The sequence below is a fragment of the Pseudophryne corroboree genome, chromosome 5 (genome assembly GCF_028390025.1).
Source record: "Pseudophryne corroboree isolate aPseCor3 chromosome 5, aPseCor3.hap2, whole genome shotgun sequence".
NCBI classification, from domain to species: domain Eukaryota; kingdom Metazoa; phylum Chordata; class Amphibia; order Anura; family Myobatrachidae; genus Pseudophryne; species Pseudophryne corroboree.
The window spans coordinates 408,099,379-408,118,959 of NC_086448.1; the positions used below are offsets into that span (position 1 = coordinate 408,099,379).

A 19,581-nucleotide genomic window follows, 5' to 3' on the forward strand; every position below is an offset into this window, starting at 1 on the left:
GATGAGAATGGAATTCACACATAAATTTCCCACAGACTCAGATACAATGGCCTTATTTACACTAAGCTTTGAGATTCTATGAAGAGGGCCTACACCTTTGTTTATGAATAGGGCCAGGTTTCTCTCCAGAATAATGAGTGCTGAGTTGCCATTGTCTCAACTGTAAGAGACATAACCAAGCATGAACAATATCTAGGAACAGAGTTTGTTTGGAAGATCCAAAACAATAGCTTTCCACAATATAACCAGACAGAGAGGAATTTAGAATACTAACAAGTCCTAGCCATCGCCCACTTCTTGAACTAACCAATGATCCCCGGTGCAGTACATGTCCCACCCCCTAACCAATGGAAAGAGAGCACACAGTGTCTATTGTATTATGTCTTGAGCTAGTGAATAAATATAGCTTGCAACAGGCTTTGACACACAAGACTCTCTCCAAAAGGCTTTCTTTTTGAATGCTGAGGGCTGGATCCAGGACGCGCTTGCGAATCATTCCCACGTGTGTAAGTTTCTCTGTAGCCATTTTGTTATCCTTTCTGTTTGCCATTTGTTCTCATTGTGTACTCATTCTGTTTCCTTGTGTTTGCGATCGTTCGCTATTGTTCATATTATTTCTCGTTATTCTGTTTAGATTTTTATGTTAGTTTTGTAGTGTATAAGCTGTACTGTTTTTCCCCTTTTTACTCAAATAGAATTATCCACTGGGTGTTAGAGCCTGAGTGGTTTTTGTATCCTAACCAGGTCTTGTGTTTTCACTAGTTACTGTAAAGGGTTTTCTGAGCGTCTCAATCGCTCAAGCAGCTTCTCACATAATCCAGGTTAATAAGCATTACATCGTTATAGTATTTCATTGCCAAGGTTTAAAGTGTAAAGCATACCCTTAAGGTGTGTGGTTACTAAGGGTTACTGTGTAACATTCTGTGAGCGTGCGTGTCGCTCGTGCGTCGCGCCCACGGCCTAGCGTCCGCTACGCTAGGTGCGTACCCTTACGGTACTCAGTGCGCCAATAGCGTACTTAGTCCAACATAGAATACAGCTTAATGTTTTTAGGTAAATAACTGACTTTATCAGGGACCTTGGATGCACACCCTAATTCTAAACATAATGAGAGGCGCTATCATGCTGAGAATTGTAGTTCCACATAGAAAAAAAAGAGAAAATGTAGGTGCACATTTGTAACCATTGGAAAAACAGATTCTTTAGGTGCATAGAGTTAGCGACAGGCACACAATATAACAATACAATATTGCTTTATTCTAATATGAATGAATTGTTTATCAATAAGCATTTGGTTATACTCAGCTTTAAGTAGTCTTAACTTCTCTTGGGATTTTCAATAAACAGTAGTATCCAGGAACCCCGTACCCAATCTGCACAATCTGGCTGGATAAATCAGGGAAAAAAATACTGTCCGTGCACGGGTCCAGTGGGTAGTTGGCTACTCTGCAGTGCACCTAAAGGTGCATATACACGGTGCGATTTTCCGTGGGATATGGACTATATAGTCCATATCGCACCGTGTGTATAAGCTTGTGATGCTGATGCGCAGTCCCGCGGGTCGGCATAGCAGGAAAATATAGTGTGTGCAGGCGGGGCCGATACTGACTACATGCCTCGGAGCACAATATAGTCAGTATCGGTCGCGACAGCCCATCGCACCGTGTGTACGCACGTTAACTCAATTTTCTTTCAGTTGACCCTGTGCTGATGCAGGCTCTGACAACCCACAAAGTGTATCTCCCAGACAGAGTTAATTATATTTCCACCGGCCAATAGTAGTTACTAACCTGATGTCTCAATCACTGTTGAAAACTCGGCAATCAGCCCTACCCCACAAGCTCGCTGCCTAGGTGTCATCCTTGACTCTGATCTGTCCTTTTTTCCCCACATTCAATCTGTCTCAAAATCATGTTACATGCTTCTAAAAAAACATCCAAAATACGACCATTCCTTACACAAGACACTGCTAAAACGCTAATCCATGCTCTCATTATCTCCCGCACTGGTTACTGCAATAGTCTCCTAACTCACTACAATCCATTCTGAATGCAGCTGCGAGGCTAATCTTCCTCGCTAGACGTTCATCGTCTGCAGATCCACTTTGTCAGTCCCTCCATTGGCTACCTGTATTCTACCATATTCAGTATAAAATACTTTTACTCACACACAAGGCAATCAACCAAACTACACCAATGTACATCACTTCGCTATCTCAAAATATCTCCCAACCCGACCTCTTCGCTCTTCACAAGATCTGCGTCATCCATACTCATTACTTGCTCCCACTCACGATTACAGGACTTTCTTTGGGCTACACCCACTCTGTGGAATGCCCTACCATGCACAATAAGACTATCCTCTAGTCTCCAAACCTTTAAGCGTTTCCTGAAAACTCACCTCTTCAGTCGTATCAAATTCCATAACCGCCCACATATCTTTCATAAACTTTCCTATCAAATTACATCCACTCTGCACAGTCCACACATATCCTCACGTCTTCTTATTCTTCACTTTCTCTTCCTCCTGACCGCAGTTCATCATTGCTGTGTGAACATATCATACAGCCCACCAAGAAACTTTGCAATCTGGTGGACAACTATGCAATAGATAGCATCTATCCTTGTGTACCAATGCCTATTTCCCTATAGATTGTAAGCTTGCGTGCAGGGTTTTCCTACCTCTATGACTGTTTGTTATTACCCAGTTTTATTATATCATTGTTACTTCCAATTGTAAAGCACAATGGAATTTGCTACGCTATATAAGAAACTGTTAATTAATAAATAAATAAATAATAAATTATGTCTATATAAGGTTATAAACACGATCCTTATGCATTTAATTGGTTAAAGCATCTTTTAGCAGTTACTGAAGAAATTAGATAGCAGGTACAAATAAAAGATCAGTTTAACGTAGACATTAACGTCACATAACTTTCCAACCCTGTCTGTATAGATTTTCGGTGCTCATATAAATAATATTTATCCTATTGTTTTAATGAGCTGCTCTCACAGTTTTAATCTAAGTCAGCTGGCAAGCAGGTCCATAGAAAGGTTCTACCCAGGAGTAAGTTATATGGGAACCTCCGAGCCCAGTAATCCTATTTTTATTTTTTTTACCACATAGTATTATTACAAAAGCATTGCCATACCTTGAATTTCAGTGCATCAGAAATTATGTCAATATTTCTTTCCCAAGTGACAAAAAATACATCCACCTTTATACAGTGACCTCTCTATACAATCCATGATTTCTACTCTTAAATTACATATGAGAGCATAAGAAAACCATTATGATAGTACCATTAATACAGATAAATCATAATGTAGCATGGATTATGCTGCTATGGTTAAACAATGGTTAAGAAAGGTGTAGTGTTTACTAGTTTCATAAATTGTCGATTAGAAAGCCGCAATAGCAATTGGTAACTAATTTGGGATTATAATTCTCACAACAATAAGTATGTTCTGATTAAGCAAAATTTAATCTATTTGACAAAATATGCAATTTACACTTCTCGCTATTACTATGTTGGTAAAACTAGCTTTATACCCCACTTTTTCTTGAAACAAGTACATCTTTTATTCTCTTTGCAATCTATGTTGATTGATCATATCCCACCATTACTAAGAAATCATATTGGACCACTTAAAACGGGTTTATACAGTTAAAAAACAGTTAAGGGATTAAAGGCTTTGCATGTAATTGCACATCTACTACATGGAATGTACAGACTTCCTCCTGTGGGTAAACACACACTCTGTCCGCAAATGTCGCTACCGAGTTCCAGCATGACTTCAAGGGCTGTTTAGCATGACTGCAACAAGGATATAAGAGGACACATCTGTATATTAAGTGTGTGCGGCTGAATCTGCATGTGAAATGCTATGCTACCGCATTTTTCCTAGTGCCGTTCTTCATGTTTGTGTGGGTGATATTTATATATTGCATACAGTATATCAGCGCATATGTATATCATTATATGTGTATCATTATGTTAAATAACAGTCACATTAAAATGAGAAATAATTACTTAAGAAATCTGTCAACTTTTATAAGATAATATCTGAACTCATATACTGTTTTGTCTCCTTTGAAGAAAGAATGGTATTTCAGACTTGAACAATAAAGATTTGTTGTGTGTCTCTAGATGTCTCTGTTGGAACAGAAGCTTCAAATAGAATTAGATGTCACTGCCAGAGTTGTTGCCTGTCGTTTTCCATTTCCACATTGGGTCCCGGATCACATATATGGAGAAGGAGTAGACACTGTGTGGGTATACGACTGGGAGACATTAAAGAAATCAAATATTTCTGTAACAGATGAACATGAGAAAATATAATTACATTTTATGTTAGAGACTATAACAGTACAATTTTCACTTTTCAGTAAAGTATCAAACAGTGGAGAATTTAATTTGAGTTTCTGCTTTGTTTCATAAGTGTGTTCTCCATGTAGTTTTTTTTTTTACATCAATAAAAGTACAGTATATGTTAAAGTTTTGTAGTAAACATCTTTGATAAATAGCATACGCCTAACAATATTCTCCTCTGTATGTGCTACATACAAATATTTTATTGTGCAATGAAATGGATGCTTCATGAAATAAATGAAGCTAATATAAGAATTTACCAATTTTTTTTGCAAAGCCAGTGAGACATAAGTGTTACAGGTTTACTAACTACAAAATATGCAGATCTACTGTTCATGTAACCGTTATCAGCTGTGCCTATGTGACCGCGTTGTTGCACTCCCACTGTTCATGTTAAGGGATTCCTTGCAGACAGTTTACACAAGTATTAGTAATATGTTCTTACTGTGTTTCAATAATTTGTACTCCTATACTCTCCAGGGAGCACCTCCACAACTAATAAAAACACACTATTCGCCTTACCAGGTACCTAAACACACCATACAGATGAAGCCGCAATCATGTAGTGCGGCTCCATCACATACGAGCGCTCCCGGCGTGACTAGGCGATCCGTGAGCGCACAGAGACGCTCATTCTAGTGAATGGGGTGCGTTACAGACGCACGCACGCCCTAGACGCAGAGATAGGCGCGCCACAGACGGGCTCCATCTGTATCAGTGGATATACCTACCCTTCTTTCTGCTGCGGGGTACACTGGGCTCCACAAGGATTGGACAATGGGGTGTAGAGTAGGATCTTGATCCGAGGCACCAACAGGCTCAAAGCTTTGACTGTTCCCAGAATGCACAGCGCCGCCTCCTATATCACCCCGCCTCCCAGCACAGGAGCTCAGTTTTGTAAGTTGGTGCTGCAGTAAGCAGGCACTTAACAGAGGGGCTGCTCCAAGCAGCCCTAAGAAAAGCTTTTTATGAGGTGAAAAGTGAAGACTTCAAGGGCAGCAGCGGTGGTAAATGTCTTGTGACATTCACTGCTGCAGCTCCAGCTCTCCCCAGCGGCGCTGTACACTCCCGAGCCCTGGTTGCCGGGTACCTACAGCGGAGGCTCCGGTTTTCTTCACGTTAGACACACACGGCTGGGGCTCTCCAGGATCGCGTGGCCGTGCTTCGGGAGGTGGTAAGTGGGTCCCGCTTGCGGGATCCGGTCTTCATCGCAATCCTGCGTGGTCAGTGGGAGGCGGGCCGCGCGCGCTGCCGGTGGACACTGTGGATACAGGCGATCCCACTAGATCACCAGGGCATGGGCGCAGGTCAGGTTTTCTCTCTAAACCAATTCTTATATCGCCCACAGTACCCGGTGGTTTTGCCAGCAGAGGTAATAAGGCTTAGACCTGAAGCCCCTCCCCCAGCCCGAGGGTGCCATTTCTAGCAAGTGTTCCCGCCCTGGAGCTGCATATCTGTATTTTCCTGTCCCCTGTCAGTGTCTGCGGCGCCATTATCCCTCAGCTCACTGTTCCTGGGACTGCTTGGGCAAATCCTCCTATGTAAAGCCGCCTGGTTGTCAGCGCTGTGCCATTACATAGTAACATAGTATCTAAGGTTGAAAAAAGACAATTGTCCATCGGGTTCAACCTATTTGTGGTCTCCTATGCACGATTATTTTGTATAAAATTTTGACTGAAGTTGCTGACTGCCGTTCCGATTAACCCCTCTTTTCAATAATAACCATAGTGCGTGACTATGCCCCGTAACCCTGATATCCTTATCCATTAGGAATTTATCTAACCCATTTTTAAAGGTGTTGACTGAGTTGGCCATTACAACTCCTTCAGGCAGGGAATTCCAAACACGTATCGTCCTTACCGTAAAATAGCCTTTACGCCGTATTGTGTGGAATCTCCTCTCCTCTAACCTGAGCGAGTGTCCACGAGTTCTCTGTGTTGATCTAACCAAAAACAGGTCCTGCGCAAGATCTGTATATTGTCCCCTTATATATTTGTAAATGTTGATCATGTCCCCTCTTGATCTCCTCTTTTCCAGTATAAACATGCCTAGTCTTGCAAGCCTTTCCTTGTATTCCAGCTTCTCCATACCCTTAATTAGTTTGGTCGCCCGCCTTTGAACCTTTTCTAGCTCCAGGATATCCTTTTTGTAGTAAGGTGCCCAGAATTGTACACAGTATTCAAGGTGTGGCCTCACAAGTGATTTATATAACGGGAGTATAATACTCTCGTCCCTAGCATCAATTCCCCGTTTTATGCATGCTAATATCTTATTAGCCTTCTTTGCTGCAGTCCTACTTTGGGTACTACTGCTTAGTTTGCTATCTATGAGGACACCTAAGTCCTTTTCCAGTACAGAATCCCCTAATTTTACCCCATTTAGTAGGTAGGTGTTATTTTTGTTCTTGTTACCACAGTGCATTACCTTACACTTGTCTGTATTGAAGCGCATTCTCCATTTTGCTGCCCAAGCTTCTAATTTAACTAAGTTATTCTGAAGCGACTCAGCATCCCACTCCTCATTTATAACTTTACACAAGTTGGTATCATCTGCAAAAATTGACACCATGCTCCCTAGACCTTCTGTTAGGTCGTTAATGAAAATATTGAACAATAGCGGTCCTAATACTGAGCCTTGCGGCACACCACTTAGTACTTCAGTCCAAGTTGAAAAAGATCCATTAACCACAACGCGCTGCTCCCTATTATCTAACCAGTTTTTGGCCCAAGTGCATATTGTGCTTCCTAGCCCTGATTCTTGTAGCTTGTAGATAAGTCTTGTGTGTGGTACAGTATCGAACGCTTTGGCAAATTCTAAAAAGATTACATCCACCTCTTTACCCTGATCTAGGTTTGCGCTTACTGTTTCATAAAAGCCAAGTAAGTTGGTTTGACAGGATCTGTCCTTCATAAACCCATGTTGATTCCTTTTAATGACCTTATTGACTTCAAGGAACTTCTGAATACTGTCTCTTAGAATACCTTCCAATACTTTCCCCACTATAGATGTAAGACTAACTGGTCTATAATTACCTGGTTCAGCTTTACTTCTCTTTTTGAATATAGGCACTACTTCCGCTATACGCCAGTCTTTGGGAACCATACCTGATATTACTGAATCCTTAAAGATCAAAAATAGCGGTTTTGCAAGTTCAGAATGTAGCTCCATTAGAACCCTTGGGTGAATACCATCGGGACCTGGTGACTTATTAATCTTTAAATGTTTTAATCGGTCACAGACTACTTCCTCGCTTAAATAAGTACCTATCAGTGGGATATTCTCATTATTGAAATTATATGTTAGTCCCTGAATTGGGTCCTCTCTAGTAAATACTGTTGAAAAAAAACTCATTTAGTGTGTTCGCTATGTCATTATCATTTTTGCTTAAGACTCCCAACTTGTCTTTTAAAGGGCCTATACTCTCCTTCTTTAATATCTTGCTATTAATGTATTTAAAGAATTTTTTGGGATTCGCTTTGCTTTCCTTTGCTACTAGTTTTTCAGTTTCTACTTTAGCCGCTCTTATTTCCTTTTTGCATATTTTGTTACATTCCTTATAGTGCTGAAATGACTCTGCTTCCCCGTCAGATTTGTATTTTTTAAATGCTCGCCTTTTCTTGCTCATAAATTCCTTAATCTTTTTGTTAAGCCACATCGGTTTAGGATTTTTATTCCTTTTTTTGTTGCTCGTAGGAATAAATTTGAGTGTATTTTTAGCTAGCAGGAATTTTAGTACCTCCTATTTCTCCGTAGTATTTTTTCCTAAAAACAAACCTTCCCATTCAATATCCCTGAAAAATACCCTCATCTTTTCAAAATTTGCTTTGCTAAAGTTTAGAGTCCTAGTTGAGCCAGTATAGGGCTGTTTATGGAAACTGATATTGAATGTGACCATATTGTGGTCGCTGTTTCCTATGGGTTCCCCTACTATAATACCTGATACCAAATCCCCATTGTTTGTTAATACCAGGTCTAAGATTGCATTGTACCTAGTTGGTTCCTCAATTAGTTGAACTAAGTAGTTATCATTAAGTGTGTTTAAAAACATATTGCCCCTAGCAGTATCACATGAATCGTTTTTCCAGTTTATCTCTGGATAGTTAAAATCTCCCATCACTACTATGTCTCCTACTCCTGCTGCTCTTTCAATTTGCTTTAGTAACAATTCCTCATCAGATGCGTTGATACCAGGCGGCCTATAGCATACACCCAATACTAACTTTTTTATTCCTTTTTCCCCGCATGCAATTTCTACCCATAATGTCTCGACAGTGTCTACAGTCCCCTCCTGAATATCTTCCCGTATATCAGGTTTTAAAAACGGCTTTACGTAAAGACACACCCCTCCACCCTTTTTATTTAGTCTGTCTCTCCTAAACAGTGTATAGCCCTCTAGATTGACTGTCCAATCATGAGATTCGTCCCACCAAGTTTCAGTAATGCCTATAATATCATACTGTTTGCTTGCTGCAAGTATTTCTAGTTCACCCTTTTTACCAGTAATGCTTCTGGCGTTTACATACATACAACTAAGATAAGTATTTTCCCTTGCGTTAGGGACATCTTTCACCTGTAATCGTCATTGGTTAGTGCTTTGGTAAAATTTCTTTTAGTACCCATGTTAGTAACCTTACCGCCTGCTCTTACCCTCCCCCCAACTTCTCCCCCATTTCGTTTACTACCGCCATCCCCACTATTCTCACTGCATAACCTGTAGTTTCTAGCTAAACCCTCCCCCCAAGCTCCTAGTTTAAAATCTCCTCCAACCTTCTAACCATGACACTTAAGTATTCTACCTGCCTTTTTAGACAGTGATTGTTAAGAAAGAGTGCACTTAGTCAGGGTTTTATAGTACAATTACCCTGTGATATACATCCAGTACTTACTGTGTACTGTTATATCTATTGTTATATAGCTGTGTAAGCTAGTCCAGTGCAGTATTATTGTCAGTAATAACCTCTGAATTGTACAAACTGTGACTTTCTGTGTGTGCATTTGATAGCTGAGTGGTGTCCATTTCGTGTCTTTCACTCAACCTGCTATCCCTATATTCCATAACCTGAGGGGGCTTGGTGCGTCAGGTGTTATCTAATATAGGATTTTCACAAAGATATACTGTATTACGTATTTTTCTCTGTGATTTAGTCACCATATCTCTCCTTTATCTCTGCTAGTGCTGACTACACTGCGCAAGGGTTTGGGTTCAGAGGTATAGTGCTGCTGATAATTGTACTCTGTGTTAACCTCATACTGCAAGTTATATCATGTCTGCTTCTGAGGGTAACTGTTCTGGGGCTGAACACACTGCCGGTGTTGCTGACGCCACGGGGCCATATGAGGAGAATATAGCAGCTGTTGGCTCTGGTTCTGGGGGCTCCTTGCCCCCCAGTGGGACTGTGGCAACAGAGGCATATACTGACCCACCATGGGCCGCTTTTTCCACGCTTCTGCATACGCTAGTTCATAAACTAACTCCCCCTATGAGACCCCCAATGCCGGTACAACCGTATATGGTCCCTGCAGCTAACCCGCCGTGGGCGGACGATTTATCTGCTCAATTAAAGAAGTTGAACCAGTCCTTTACTACTAAAAGTCTGACCAGCGCTCGCTTAAGTCCAAGAGGTCCTCTAAGCGAGCGCTTATCTCCTCACAATCCACTGCTGTCACTGACACCTCGTCTAATGAAGACGGCACATTTACTGACCCCTCAGGTTCTGACTCAGATATGGCTGATGGGGAGGGTAGTTCACATGTGGATGTTCCTGATCTTTTGGAGGCTATTAAGTTAATTCTGCAGATTACGGATGATCACGAGCCATCCGTCCCTCCTAAGAAACCAGATAGGTTCAAGCGTCAGAAGGTGGTTAAGCAAGTTTTACCTCACTCTGACCACCTAGTGGATATATGTCAGGAACCCTGGAAAAACCCGGGTACGAAGTTTGTGCCTCAAAAGTAGATGCTGGCTCGCTATCCCCCTCGCGCCAGAGCTGTCTAAAAATTGGGAAACGCTTCCTCCAGTCGACTCACATGTGGCTAGGATTTTGGTTTCCTCAGCTCTACCTGTCACTACCGTCACGTCTCTAAAAGAGCCTACGGATAAACGTGTGGAGGGTTGTCTAAAAGCGATTTCAACCATCACGGGTGCTGCACAAATGCCCACTATTGCAGCTACATGGGCTGCAGAGGCTATTGAAGCATGGGCCTTGGAGTTAGAAGCTGAAATCTCTTCTGACCATGCTAGACAATGCTTGTCATATATTGTCACAGCTTCTCGATATATTAAAGAGGCGGCTTCTGATGCCGGTATCCTAGCAGCCAAGGCCTCTACTACGTCAGTCCTGGCTCGACGGATATTATGGCTGAGATCCTGGTCTGTGGATCTGGACTCTAGAAAAACCCTGGAGGTATTCCCTTTCAAGGGAGATATTCTGTTTTGGGGAGGACTTACATAAGATTGTGGCTGACTTGGCTACTGCCAAAACTGCCTGTCTGCCTAATACCGCTCCTTCTGTGTCGAAGGCTAAAGGTACGTCCTTTCTCCCCTTTCGTCCTTCAGGTAAAGCAAAAGGTCAGGCGTACCATAAGCGGGCACGCACTTCCAAACCTGGTAAGCCGAAGCCCAAAAGAGCCTGGGCTGCCCGTCAGCCAGCTGCCAAGACCGATAAGCCTGCCGCATGACGGGGCGGGCCTCCCCCTGGGGGATCCCAGGGTGGGGGGCCGGTTTCTAGGGTATACCCAGGAATGGTTGAAGACCACTTCAGATGCCTGGGTACGGGAAGTCGTCACTCGATGTTACGCCATAGCCTTCAAATACCGACCCCTTCATCGATTTTGCCAGACAGGCGTCCCTTTGGACCAGACAAAGGCAAAGACTCTACACTCGATGGTACAGACCCTCCTGGATACAGGAGTCATAGTACAGGTGCCTCTTGCTCAGAGGGGCCGGGAGTACGATTCTCCGCTGTTTCTAGTCCCGAAACCGAGTGGGTCCTCCCGGCCCATTCTCAACCTCAAGGCATTGAACAGGTTTGGGAAGGTTTCCAAGTTCCGTATGGAAACCGTTCGCTGTATAGTTCTGGCCTTGGAACCTGGGGACTACATGGTCTCCCTGGACATACAGGATGCTTACCTGCATATTCCTATAGCAGTGTCACATCAACAATACCTGAGGTTCGCTATTGGCAACCTACATTACCACTTTCGGGCGTTACCTTTTGGTTTAACAACGGCTCCACGAGTCTTCACAAAAGGTATGACGGTGGTACTCCGCCGTCAAGGGGTCAGGATACTGCCGTATCTGGACGACTTGTTAATCCTGGCAAATTCCCCAGATCTTCTCCTGCGTCATCTGGATATGACGGTCCGGTTTCTTCAAGCCCACAGGTGGCTCATCAACTGGAAGAAATCCTCCCTGGTCCCTGCTCAGAGCATGGTGCACCTGGGAGCGTTGTTGGACACTCACAACCAGAGGTTGTTCTTGTCTCAGGAGAAAGTCCTGAAGACTCGTCCGCAAGTGTCGATACATTCGTCAATGCAGGTGCTGGGCCTAATGGTATCAGCATTCGACATGGTGGAGTATGCTCAATTCCATTCTCGCCCCCTCCAGAGGCTGATTCTAGCCAAGTGGGACGGCCTGCCTCACCGGATCAGATCTCAACTGATCCTCTTGACTCCGGAGGTCCGTCTGTCGTTACACTGGTGGCTCCGGGACCAACAATTGTGCAGGGGTCGTCCCTTCTGGATATCCAACTGGGTCCTGTTGACGACAGATGCCAGTCTAAGAGGTTGGGGCACGGTGCTGGAGCAACACTCCCTTCAGGGTCGGTGGACCAAGGAGGAATCTCTCCTCTTGATCAACATTCTGGAATTGCGGGCGGTCTTCAATGCGTTGAACCTGGCCCAGCATTTAATTCAGAACCGTCCTGTTCAAGTACAGTCGGACAACGCCACCACAGTGGCTTACATAAATCATCAAGGCGGCACTCGAAGCCGTTTGGCAATGAAGGAAGTCTCACGGATTCTACGTTGGGCGGAACGCCATCTACCGGCCATATCGGCAATATTCATTCCGGGAGTCCTGAATTGGGAAGCGGACTTTCTCAGTCGTCAGGACGTGCATGCCGGCGAGTGGGGCCTCCATCCAGAAGTCTTTCAACTCCTCGTGGAAAAGTGGGGTCTTCCAGACGTGTATCTGATGGCGTCTCGACACAATCACAAGGTTCCGGTCTTCGGAGCAAGGACAAGGGATCCTCAAGCAGCATTCATGGATGCGCTGGTGGTGCCGTGGAGGTTTCGGCTGCCGTATGTGTTCCATCCGGTGTCACTCCTGCCCAGGGTAATTCGGAAGTTCAAGCAAGAAAAAGGAAATATGCTTCTCATAGCTCCAGCGTGGCCCAGACGGCACTGGTTCTCAGACCTGCAGGGCCTATCGTCAGAGCGTCCAATTCTACTTCCACAATGCCCAGACCTCCTCATTCAGGGCCCTTATGTCTACCAGGACCTAGCCCGGCTATCTTTGACGGCGTGGCTTTTGAAGCTTCCGTCTTGAGGGCTAAGGGGTTTTCTGAAGGGGTCATTAAAACTATGTTGCGGGCCCGGAAACCGGCTTCTGCTCAGATTTATCATAGGGTCTGGCATTCCTACTTTGTTTGGTGCGCATCTAACAATTATGACGCTTCCAAGTTTAGTACAGCCAAACTTTTGGCTTTTCTGCAGCAAGGCCTAGATTTAGGCCTGCGTCTGGCCTCCCTCAAGGTTCATGTTTCTGCCTTGTCGGTGTGGTTTCAAAGAAAAAGTGCGACTTTACCTGATGTTCATACTTTCACTCAGGGTGTGTTGCGTATCCAACCTCCCTATGTCCCGCCTGTGGCTCCTTGGGACTTGTCGGTGGTTTTGGAGGCGTTGCAGGAGCCTCCATTTGAACCTCTTGGTTCAGCTGACCTTAAGTGGCTTTCCCTTAAGGTGGTGTTCTTACTGGCTATTGCCTCTGCTAGAAGAGTGTCGGATCTGGGTGCCTTGTCTTGTAGTTCCCCATATCTGATTTTTCACCGTGACCGGGCGGTTCTTAGGACTCGTCCCGGATATTTACCTAAGGTGGTTTCTTCGTTCCACCTTAATCAGGAGATTGTGGTTCCGGCCTTTGTCTCTCCTGATTTGTCTCCCAAAGAGCGGTCTTTGGATGTGGTAAGGGCTCTCCGTATCTATGTGAAGAGAACTGCTTCTGTTCTAAAATCTGATTCTCTCTTTGTTTTGTTTGGCTTTCACAAACGTGGCTGGCCTGCTCATAAGCAAACTCTGGCCAGATGGATTAGAATGGTGATTGCACATGCTTATGTGAAGGCTGGTCTCTCTGCTCCTGATCACATTAAGGCCCATTCTAATCGGTTTGTTGGACCTTCTTGGGCGGCCCAGGATGCTTCCTTTGGATGCCGGGTTCTTGTGCCCACTACAGTGCGTCCCCTCCCATAAGGAACTGCTTTAGGACATCCCCATTGTCCAATCCTTGTGGAGCCCAGTGTACCCCGCAGCAGAAAACGAGTTTTATGGTAAGAACTTACCCTTGTTAAAACTCTTTCTGCGAGGTACACTGGGCTCCACAAGACGCCCACCCTGACGCACTTAGCTTCTATGGGTTGGTTTGGCATTAGCTGCTGACACTTCTCCTGTCGTGAGAGTGTGGTGTATGTGGTTACTAACCAGGGACGTGCAGGCAGGGGAGGCAGTGCCTCCCCTGTCATAATGATTTAAATAATAAAAAGAAGATATTTATGACACAGCGTCTGTTATAAATATCTTCTTCTATTATTTTAATCATTGTCCCCTGTCACTGTGCTGCATCCTTGGGCTGGGAGGCAGCGGGAGAGGTGCCTCCCGCTGCTACCATTACAGTCCGGGCAGCGGGGGGCGGAGTGCAGCAATGGGCTGTGAAAGCCCATTGAAAATGCATGGGGAAGCGGCACCTATACTGGTGCCGCAATGACAGGGGCGTGCATTCAGCCCCGATGAATGCACGCCCCTGTCAGTCCCCCACATGTGATTGGCCCAGCGGATCCAGTGCTGGATCCGCTGTCCAATCACTAGCGATTCCCGGCTGCAGCAGGCGCCGTGGGCTGTGTGGGCGCCCGCTGCAGCCAGCGCCGCTACTATGGGAGAGACGTCATGATTCATGACGTCTCTCCCATAGTAGAGACGACCCGCCCGGCGGACGGAGACGGACAGCGCTGCAGGATCAGTAAGTAAGTATGTGTGTGTTTTTTTTTTTTTTTTTTTATGTGTTTGGGCTTTGGGGGGCACCGCCACAAGGGGTAATGCTACAAGGGGCACAGTGACTGGGGGGACAACTATATGGGGCACAGTGACTGGGGGCACAACTATATGGGGCACAGTGACTGGGGGCACAACTATATGGGGCACAGTGACTGGGGGCACAACTATATGGGGCACAGTGACTGGGGGCACAACTACAGGGGGCACAGTGACTGGGGGCACAACTATATGGGGCACAGTGACTGGGGGCACAACTATATGGGGCACAGTGACTGGGGGCACAACTACAGGGGGCACAGTGACTTGGGGCACAACTACAAGGGGCACAGCGACGGGGCACAACAACAAGGGGCACAGCGACTGGTGGCATGGCTATTGGGGGCAGAGCTACAAGGGGCACAGCGACTGGGGGCACAACTATATGGGGCACAGCGACGGGCACAACTACAAGGGGCACAGTGACTGGGGGCGGAACTACAGGGGGTACAGCTACAGGGGGCACTGCTACTCGGGGCACTGCTACTCAGGGCACAGCGACTGGGGGCACAACTACAGGGGCACTGCTACAAAGGGCACAGCTACAGGGGGCACAACGACTGGGGGCACTGCTACTCGGGGCACAGTGACTGGGGGCACAATCACAGGGGTCACAACTACTGGGGGCGCAGCCACAAGGGGCACAGCTACTGGGGGCAAAGCTACAGGGGTCACAACTGCTTGGGGCACAGCGACTGGGGGCACTGCTACTCGGGGCACAGCGACTGGGGGCACAATCACAGGGGTCACAACTACTGGGGCCACAACCACAAGGGGCACTGCTACAAGGGGCACAGTGACTGGGGGCACTGCTACTCGGGGCACAATTGCAGGGGTCACAACTACTGGGGGCACAGCCACAAGGGGCACATGGGGGCAAAGCTACAGGGGTCACAACTACTCGGGGCACAGCGACAGGGGGCACAACTACTCAGGCACTTCTACTGGGGGCACAGCTAGAGGGGTCACAACTACTGGGGGCGCCTGCTCCATCCTCCCAGCCAGCAGCAGCACTCTCCCCTGTCTGTGCTAACGTCCTCCCGCATCAGCGAGTGCATAATATTAATTAATTTCTCTCTCTCTCTCTCTCCTGTTTGTAAGTTACTTTGTAAGTTTAATGTTCATTTTTACAGGTACCGGCCCTATTGGATTCTACTGGACAAGTGGACGTGACCGGCGTGGGATGTGGGTAAGTAATCTCTCTCATTTTTACAGGTACCCCTATTGGATTCTACTGGACAAGTGGACGTGAATCTCAGCGTTGGATGTAGGTAAGTATGTGTGAGTGTGTAAGTGTGTTTTAATAAATTTTTACTTACACGGTGTGTGTGTTGTGTTTTTATTTGGGTATTTTTTTTGTTGTAGAAATACAGGTACCAGCGGGCCCGTTATTTCCCCACATGCTGGTACTTGAGGTTCTCCAAGTACCAGAAAGCGGGGGAGGCTTGCTGGGCCTTGTAGTTCCACAACAAAAAACAATATTCTTTTTTTACAAACTTATGGCTATCAGCCCGGCACCCACCGCCCAGGGGTGCTGGGGACAGCTTCGGGCTTCACCCCTGGCCCTTGGGTGCCTGGAGGGGGGGACCCCTTGATTTAAGGGATCCCCACTCCTCCAGGGAACCCCGGCCAGGGGTGACTAGTTGGGGGGGTAATGCCACGGCCGCAGGGACCTACATAAATGTGTCCCCCGGCTGTGGTATTATGTCCCTGGCTAGTGGAGCCCGGAGCTGGTTTTAAAAATACGGGGGACCCCTACATCTTTTGTCCCCCATATTTTTGGAACCAGGACCGGACTAAGAGCCCGGTGCTGGTTGTGTAAATACGGGGGAACCCCTGTCCAATTTTTTCCCAGTATTTATACAACCAGGACCGGCTCAAAGAGCCCGAGGCTGGTTACACTTAGGAGGGGGGACCTCACGCAATTTTTTTTTTTTTTTACATTTTTTAACCCATTCAGACCGTTCTCCATTAAGTTAATGGAAGCCCTGGACAACAAAATTGCATTTGTGTCCTCCTCCCACTCCTTTCCCAGTACCAAACACTAATTATTATTTTTATTTTCTATAAAAATGTACAATATATCACATGTATGGTGAGCAGGCAGGCAGCGGGCATTGGCGGCATCGGACTGAGATGCAAATTAGTAGCGGAGGGCTGGGTCAGTTGATGGTGGGCAAGTTTGTATGCCATTGGCGGTGGTAGCGGGCATCAGCTCAGGGGCAGTAGCGGGCATTGGCTCGGCAGCGGTAGGGGTCATCGGCAGGATCCGGTGGACATTATGGCTGTAGTGCCTCACCAGCCACTGACCTCACCGCACGCCACTGTTACTAACCGTTGTCGTCACTTTTCCTGCTACTGCATTGGGCTGGTTAACTAAAAACTGAGCACCTGTGCTGGGAGGCGGGGTGATATAGGAGGCGGTGCTGTGCATTCTGGGAACAGTCAAAGCTTTGAGCCTGTTGGTGCCTCGGATCAAGATCCTACTCTACACCCCATTGTCCAATCCTTGTAGAGCCCAGTGTATCTCGCAGAAAGAGTTTTAACAAAGGTAAGTTCTTACCATAAAAAAAGTTTTTTCAAATTGAATAATTACTGGTTTGTTTAAGACACCAGTGCTCCGGTCCTCTCTAAACCCCTACCCTACAAATTAGTAATATGTTGCCAGATGGGAACAAGAACAAAAAACATAATTTAAAAATGTGATTGTGGGGGTGTGGCCTGACTGCAGAAGAGAGCTGCCTGTTCTCCTGGGCTGTCCCTGCTTAGCCACTTTTCTGAAGTCAACTGGAGTCCTTATCTCTCTCCTGCCCAGTACCTATCAGCGCTTGTCTCACTGGGTGTGGACAGCCGGCAGCCGGAGTTGTGGAGCAGAGTACTGCAGTTTCCCGCTGCATTCTAACCTACTCACACAGACCTTGGACTGTAGTTCCGGCTGTGGAGGCCCGTGGTGACGGACAGGCCGACGCTTGGCTTGTTTCAGAGCTGGCATCTTCCGGACAGCTACTAATTGCTGGCCAGGCAATGCAGCTTCTCACCATACTGCTGACAAATAGTTATATAGTTGACAAAAGTGATTGCATACTGACAACAAATAGATCAATATTTTATTGACGTTAGTACTTTGTAGGCCCACCATGTGCAATGGTTACTGCAGACACCCTTCTTAGCAAACTGTCCACAAGATCCTGGACAACAGCAGGCGGTATGTTTTCCCATTCTTTCTTAAGTACAGTGACCAACTGTGACACTGAAGAAGTTTGAATCAGCCTAGAACGCACCCATCTCTCCAATTCGTCCCAGAGGTTCTAAATGGGATTCTGGACACTGAGCTAGCCAGTCCATCTGGGTTATCAACCTATGTATACCAGTTCAGCATCGGTCTGGAAACATGCCATTGCACAGCCTAAAACAGAGGTTCTCAAACTCGGTCCTCGGGGGCACACATAGTGCATGTTTTGCAGGTAACCCAGCAGGTGCACAGGTGTAGTAATTACTCACTGACACATTTTAAAAGGTCCACAGGTGGAGCTAATTATTTCACTTGCGATTCTGTGAGGAGACCTGCAAAACATGCACCGTGTGTGCCCCCGAGGACCGAGTTTGAGAACCTCTGGCCTAAAATTATCCTCTTTTTAAACACTGTTAGCTCCTTCCGCCAAGCCACTTTTCGTTAGCAAATGATCTAATCAGTGCTCCTCTACCCATATAATACCTTTACGAACACGGGTTGTTGCTGGAGGACACACTTTCACTTGGGGGAGTCCTATAACTATTGTGTAGTGTACAACATGGTAAACTAGATGGTGGGCTCCCTTTTAATTTGCTATGGGGGGGGGGGGGGTTCTCCTTTGGTCTGCATCGATGTATCATGACACGTTGTTGCCCTTACTGTTAGATTGTTTGCTTTTCTTTTTATTGATACATTAGTCTGACCCTTGCTGAGGAGTGCCGGATTCTTTATCACCCCTTAATGCACAGCTGGATTTTGAATTGTACTGTTTCCAAAGACACTCTGGCGTTATCTGTACTGCTCTGTATATTGTCATATGTCAATAAAAGATGAATGTTCAAAGAAAACAGCTTGTTTCCTTTTTATTTTGACATGCTTGGGAGAATGTTGACCTATCAGCATAAGAATGATCCCAAGCGCAAGACCAAAAGCAATTCTGGCATGGTAGAACAACAAAAGGTGAAATCACTTCCTAGCAGTGTGAAAACCTAGTAGAAACTTACAAACTGCAATTGCTGGAAAAGGTATATCTACAATGTAGTATTGCCAGGATTAAATACGCAAGTGACAATTTTATAAAAATTTTTTAAATTACATAGGGTTCTATTGCAAGAAAGCAAAGACTACTAAGTTACCTCTTTTGGGGGGGCACTCTTTATCTCATATGTTTGTAGTTTAAAATATTACTTTCTCTAACGTCCTAGTGGATGCTGGGGACTCCGTAAGGACCATGGGGAATAGACGGGCTCCGCAGGAGACTGGGCACTCTAAGAAAGATTTAGTACTACTGGTGTGCACTGGCTCCTCCCTCTATGCCCCTCCTCCAGACCTCAGTTAGAATCTGTGCCCGGACAGAGCTGGGTGCATTTTAGTGAGCTCTCCTGAGCTTGCTAATAAGAAAGTATTTTAGTTAGGTTTTTTATTTTCAGAGAGCTTCTGCTGGCAACAGACTCTCTGCTACGTGGGACTGAGGGGAGAGAAGCAAACCTACTAACTGCGGCTAGGTTGCGCTTCTTAGGCTACTGGACACCATCAGCTCCAGAGGGATCGAACACAGGAACCTAACCTTGGTCGTCCGTTCCCGGAGCCGCGCCGCCGTCCCCCTCGCAGAGCCAGAAGACAGAAGCCGGCGGGTTGAAGCAAGAAGACATCAAAATCGGCGGCAGAAGAC

General features: G+C 45.9%; 1 protein-coding gene across 1 annotated transcript in view; it reads left to right on the forward strand.

Annotated features, from left to right (window-relative positions):
- The window catches only part of ATPSCKMT (ATP synthase c subunit lysine N-methyltransferase), a 153,048-nt gene extending 148,629 nt beyond the window's left edge, over window positions 1–4,419 (forward strand). The window contains exon 5 of the mRNA XM_063922763.1: window positions 4,154–4,419. Within this exon, the coding sequence (XP_063778833.1) occupies window positions 4,154–4,345 (192 nt within the window). The 3' untranslated portion in view covers window positions 4,346–4,419. The remainder of the gene's footprint in view (window positions 1–4,153) is intronic.
- The last annotated feature ends 15,162 nt before the right edge of the window (window positions 4,420–19,581 follow it).